General features: G+C 36.4%; 1 protein-coding gene across 1 annotated transcript; it reads right to left on the bottom strand.

Moving 5' to 3' along the window:
• Nucleotides 1-4472: 4472 nt before the first annotated feature.
• Nucleotides 4473-5456, bottom strand: LOC100480787 (olfactory receptor 13F1). The gene has a single exon (XM_002929575.2). The coding sequence runs from the start codon at nt 5454-5456 to the stop codon at nt 4473-4475; it is 984 nt and encodes a 327-aa protein (XP_002929621.2).
• Between the last annotated feature and the right edge of the window lie 1138 nt (nt 5457-6594).

Raw genomic sequence — 6594 nt, 5'->3', positions numbered from 1 at the left:
TAATTAGATACAGAATGACAGCTGTGTGACAGGGTGAACAGTTGTGGGCCCAGATCTATAATTAGACACGGAGAAGCTGCACTATCATCTGTCACCGCTGCATGACAAGTAAAGATCTTCAATACTGACGATTGCTGATATGATGTCCCAGGGCTCAACCTCTTGTCTTTTTATCTATACTCACTACCTTGGTGATTTGATCTATTCTCTTGATTTTAAATACCATTCACATGCTGATGACAAGACTTGTACATTCATTCTTCAGCATTATTGTCATTTTTAATAGACATTTTGCGCCTAGTGTCTACAATGAATGCCTGGAATTCTGCTGCAGAACTACTCCAGCTATACCCTTCTTCTTTCAGTGAGTTCCTCCTCTATCCTTTTCCGCTTTTCAGTCTGAAAACCTTGAAGTCATCTTTGGTGCTTCTTTTCCTCTGTCACCCATATCCAATCCTTCGGGAAATCCTGTTGGCTCTGCCTTGTCAATGTATCCAGAATTTGACTATTGCTTACCTTCTCTATAATTATCACTGTGGCTTGGGCAAAAATTCCTATAATAGGTTTCCAAAGTCTTCCTGACTCTAAAATTATCCCCTGTAGACTGATCTTAGCTCAAAATGCAGATGACATTTTAAGAAAACTTTTAATACTACTGTGGTATTCAAACGCGATTCACATCTTAAAGGAGAGAGCTGTGGATGCCAAATTAAGGTCTCAAACTAGGCTTTTTTGACTCTAGCTTTTAGGATCATCCTGCTGTGATTATCCTTTACTGATAAGAGGTCTTGTTAAAGTGATAAAGTTTTGGGTTTTTTTTTGAACACCTAAGCATATTTAAATCACCTTTAAAATATCTCATCCCTCCAGTATATTTAGAAGATATTTTTCAAGGGTGCCTGGCTGGTTCAGTCAGTAGAGTGTGTGACTCTTGATCTTGGGGTTGTAAGTTTGAGCCCATGTTGGGTATAGAGATTACTTAAAAATAAAATCTTAAAAAAAAAAGAATATATTTTTCAAATTAAATTGATGAATTTGTTTTTTACTTTTTTCTCTATACAAATGAAAGCTGCAGTAAAAAAACCAGAATGAAACCTTGCGTTTAAACAGCTTTTCTTTGAACAGAGTCCCAAGGGTTTTGCACTCAAACTTTTCACATCATTAAATGGATTCTTCCCTGGTACTTTCTAATGAAGCTCTGGCAGACAACACATATTTTCCCTAAATTCTGATCAATTCTGATATGTGGTATTCTATGTCCTTGGCACTTAACATATCTCTCCCCTCCCTGCCCTTGTTCTAAAAGCATTAAGTAATAGGGTTCAGTCTGTTCCATTTAATGCTCTGAGTCAGAATTCTCATCATTCTCATATGAAAAAAGTGACTGGGTCTTATAAAACATACAAATTAAGAGCTCTCTCCCCTGGAAATGCTTTTTTTTCCTCCAGATTTTATTTAAAGATTTTTAAATTTTATTTATGTGTCAGAGACAGCCAGCGAGAGAGGGAACACAAGCAGGGGGAGTGGGAGAGGAAGAAGCAGGCTCCCAGCGGAGGAGCCTGATGTGGGGCTCCATTCCGAAATGCCGGGATCACGCCCTGAGCCGAAGGCAGACGCTTAATGACTGCGCTACCCAGGCCCCCCTCCAGATTTTATTTAAATTCAAGTTAGTTAACATATAGTGTAGTATTAGTTTCAGGGATAGAATTTAGTGATTCATCACTTGCATGTAACATCCAGTGCTCATTACAAGTGCCTTCCTTAAAATGCCTATCACTCATTTAGCCTATCTCTTCACCTACCTCCCCTCCAGCCACCCTCAGTTTGTTCCCTATAGTTAAGAGTCTCTTATGGAGATCTCTCCCCTGGAAATTCTGACTTGATGGATCTAGGTTGAACATTAACATGATATTTTAGGCAAGCATTCCAGATAATCTTAATTTTTAGAATTGTTTGGTAAAGCTTCAGGATAACTTAAAACAAGTAAAGTAGCACAGGTATTAGTATGTTCTTTGGTTATGGGAAATTACTGAAATGAAAAATAAAAGACCACATTAGAAATCATGTAAAACCTTATTAACCTGAAAAAAAAAAAGAAAAAAAACCCTTTAATCAGACAGACATTTAGAAATCTAGTGACATGGGTAAGCTCCCACTTACTGGGTGATTGCAAAGGCAAGTGTTTCCTCTGAGCTCACATGAATATATTTAAAAGTAGTACATGGGTGAGGGTCACAGTGAGACACTCCTTAAGAACTTGGAATCAAGGTTGCTCTCTGAAAGTTAAAATAGTAAGTTTTCCACAAAGAGCTGAAGTTACTGTTCAACATCTGTTGAAATTAAGCACCTGTGAGAGTGAAACATCCAACGACACTGAATATGAGTACTGCAAAATGTGAACTGCGTGTTACCTCAGAGAAGCAGGACTGGAATATGTCGCAATTTTGTAAGCTTCATTCTAATGAACTATTTGACCTCTTGATGAAGAACGTTGTAGCAGTGGAGGCTGCTCATCATGGAATATAGAGTAATGAAGAAGTAATCAAAATACGATTTAAGATTACATATACAATTCCAGTTTTGGAAGACAGCAAACAAAACATACTTGAACCATGCAGAAGTTTACTCAATCCTGGATCTAGTTGTTTAGACAAGATGATTCTTGCAAAAGGCCCTGAAATCTCAGGACCCTCTCTAGGCATATGGTCATCCAACTAGGTGGGATAGGGCCATTTTATTGGGTTTTGCCTACAGGCAGCTGGTTGGCTTACTTCACAGGCAATAATTAGCTAATCCACATTCCTCAGAAACAGTGATAGACAAAAGTTATTGAAGAAGATATCATATGCCTACTGGAACTAATGAGGAATACGACTTTAATTTCAATACCTTATTTATAGATTTTCTTTTCACCCATATAAATAAATAAGATGAATATGAATAGGCTCAATGTTTGTGATTACTTGAAATCAGTGTTTGTTGTAAATAATTATAGAGATTGGGTAGGTAATAGGGTTAACATTCCTTCCTCCTCTTCAACCAAATAACAACATTACACTGTAGTCATTGTTGTCTGGTAGTGAACTGTGTAAATAAGGATGAAAATCAGAATAACTACGCTGCTTTTATTTATGATACAAATTCCCAGTTCCTACTGTTGGAGAGATTCTGAATTAACAGCATTGGGCATCTATTTTCTGAGAAAGAAAAAGTTATATATACTCATATATTCTAAGGGTACTTGTATTAAGAACCAGCACAGTTTCTGCTCTGAATTTTTTTCCCCAAGTTTCCATCATCAGCCCATTCACTCTCAACTGAATCATTCCTTGCAAACTCTGACTTGTTCAGGGAGACCCTCTGCAATAATTATCTATAATTGTTCCATCTTCTTTAAATCTAAAACTCAGGGAGATTATATCTATGCTAGCAAGAGTCACTTGTTCCATATAATAAAGTCATCAGCCATGTATGTCCAAAAATACTTCTCTTATGAAGAGGAAAGGAAGTTATGTGTACACATTGGCTTCATTATTCCCCAGCTCCAGGGAAGGTGGAAAAGACAAAGAAAAACTCATCAATATGCAATATTAATAAAATTATAATTTATGTAATTTTGCTCACATATAATAAATATATCCATGAATGTTTTCCCACAATATGTGAGTACATTCATAAATCATAGGAATCTTTTCTTTCTCAGCCTTAATGGGTCAATTTAGCATGCTCTAAATAGTAACATGGTATGTGTATGTGTTGATGAATTCACTGAAACATTCAAAGTTTAATATGAGAATATTCTGACCTTATTACCATAAATATTTCAAGATATCCCAAAAGCTGTTTCTTTACTCCACCTCATATGCAGGATTATAATTGTACAAACCCTTGTTATGATATCTTTGCACATTTATTCATTCCCCACATACACATGAATCCCAAATAAACAATGCTATACTTCATCAAATCTAAAACCATATTTTTCACATTTTAACATTTAGAAACTGGGAGAAGTTCTAAAATTGATAGTGTTTTGGTTTTATGAATTATGACGTATTATACCTCAAATTGTATTGACACTTATGAAAAAAATCTATTTCTTCATAAATTCACATATAATTGCAAATCATGTAAGGAGAAATTATTTCAAAATTTACTAGGCTTAAAATTTTACACTCTTGGTGTATTAGTTATTGCCATAGTGATGCTAAAGTTGACTCTTACATGTATACCAAGTCAAATAGGAAACAGTAAGAAATTGTATAACTTTAATGTTATATTAATATTCAATGAATGTTAAATACTTTTCTGGAAACATAATTCATTCTGCCTAAGTGGTTCATTAATTTCAGTTTTATTTACAAGATAAATGAAGGTATTGAACTTAATGTTGAACTATAAAAATTGAGTATTTTCCAGGGTTTGGTTTATACCAGCTATTTTGCAGCTTTCTGGATAATCTTGGAGATTATTCAGATGAGTGTGCTTGCTCCAATATTATTGAGGGCAGAAATTAACACAGTATAAAAGGGATTTCGAATCAGCAGTCTCTTCACAGCTGCTTTTACCTCTTTGTTCCGTAGACTATAGATGATAGGATTCAACATGGGGGTTAATCCACCATATACCAAAGCTATAAATTTATCTATTTCCTGTGAATCTACAGCTGAGGGCTTCAGGTACATGGAGAGAGCTGTCCCATAGAACAAAACCACCACAGTCAGGTGGGCTGTGCATGTTGAAAAGGCTTTGCTTTGACCATCCACTGAGCTGATTCTTAGGATGTTGGAGAGAATGAATGCATAAGATATACAAATTAGAAGCATTGTCATGGGAAGGAGAAGTATGGTGATCACCAGCATGATTAATTCCACCATGGAGGTGTCCACACAAACCAGTTTCAAGACAGCCAGAATTTCACAAGCGAAATGATTGATTATGTTATGACCGCACAGAGAGAGCTGCAGCACAGATACTGCTTCCACCAGGGTGGTGAGGCAGCCTGTCACCCAGGAGCCAGCCGCAATCTGCACACAGACGCTCTTGTTCATGATGATGGGGTACCTCAGGGGGTTGCAGATGGCCACATACCGGTCATACGCCATCATGGACAGGAGCACACACTCAGTGGAACCCATGGCAAGAGAAAAGTACATCTGAGCAGCACACCCTAAGAACGAGATGGTGTTTTTCCCTGAAACAAAGTTCGCCAGCATTGGAGTGAGTGCAGAAGAGGTGTACCAGATGTCTAAAAAGGAGAGGTTGCTGAGGAAGAAGTACATGGGTTTGTGTAGGTGGGAATCCAGGATGGTGATGGAGATCAGAATTATATTACCCAGCAGGGTGATCAGGTACATCAGCAAGCACAGCACAAATACAATGACCTCAACTTTGGGGTAGTGGGAAAATCCCAGGAAGAAAAAAATTTTTACAGATGTCAAATTTGCCTGGAACATTTTATAATGTCATATTCATTTGTGTATATGTATAGAAGAATTAACATCACGTATTATATGTAAAACATAAGATCATCTCCCTTCATATTTTCTGGCATTTTTTCTTCCTATGAACTTGTGGTCTATGCTATAGATTTGTAGTCTATGCAGTTAAATGCTTCTCTAGTTTGGTGATAGTATTAGTAATATATGTTTGAAGGAATTTGTCATTAATTAGGAAAATTTCAAGCAGGAAGTCAACAGATAAATCTTCAAGCTGTTATTTTTTATACAATATTTTTTTGGCAGTGTTGGGAAGAGGGAGGTTTAATTCATAAACATCATGAGAGATTGAGGAAAGAAATAATCTTACGCATTCTTTTCTTTTCTGAAACCATATTTGTAACTTATCTGTGGATAAGTCATCCATTTACCTGAAACATTAGAATGATTTTCTTCCCCTAGTTTGGTAACAGTCTTCCTGCTTAGGAACTGTTCTGCTTCCCAAGCTCATCGTTTCTTCTGTCACCCGTAGAGTTCTATCCAAAATAATTTGAGAGATTCAGTGAGGGAAAAAAAAGTTATAAATTTCTGCAGTCATAGATTAATTAACTGAAAGCCTTGAACTTTCAACACAGGTCTGCAGTTTCCATCTCAAACCCAGGAATATGATGACAGATATTCTCATGGTGGTAGACATATATAGAAATTCCTTTCATATAGCTGGAGTGGCCTGGCATCTGTGCTCCAGAAACATCCTCCAAAGGACCAGCTATTGGCACTATAAGGCAATTTATGTTTTTTGTTGCTTGTGAGAAGTTTTCAATTCATACAGTAAATTATATTTAGAAATCTATTTGTGCAGTATTAAGATTCTGAAACTCCAGGGATAATGTCCCATAGATCCAATTATAGTCAGTAGCTTGTCTGTTCTAATTGAAGTGTTATTCAAACAAGAAATAAACATGTTCCTGTCCACACTGTCTTTGGGAAGGTGAACTTTGCTCTGCTTCTGATTGTGTTATAAAATTAGTCAATCTGGCTAATTTAAATAAGTTAATAGGAATAAATATTGTTGTCAGTTTCTTCTTTTTTTTTTAAGATTTTATTTATTTATTCGACAGAGACAGAGACAGCCAGCGAGAGAGGGAACACAAGC

Source organism: Ailuropoda melanoleuca, chromosome 7, assembly GCF_002007445.2.
Source record: "Ailuropoda melanoleuca isolate Jingjing chromosome 7, ASM200744v2, whole genome shotgun sequence".
Lineage (NCBI taxonomy): Eukaryota > Metazoa > Chordata > Mammalia > Carnivora > Ursidae > Ailuropoda > Ailuropoda melanoleuca.
Note: the sequence above shows the minus strand (reverse complement) of the source record. Positions and strands in the feature narration are given on the sequence as shown.

What these genes read in the sequence shown, in the direction of transcription:
- LOC100480787 (XM_002929575.2), bottom strand. Translation starts at nt 5,456, where the DNA reads ATGTTCCAGGCAAATTTGACATCTGTAAAAATTTTTTTCTTCCTGGGA.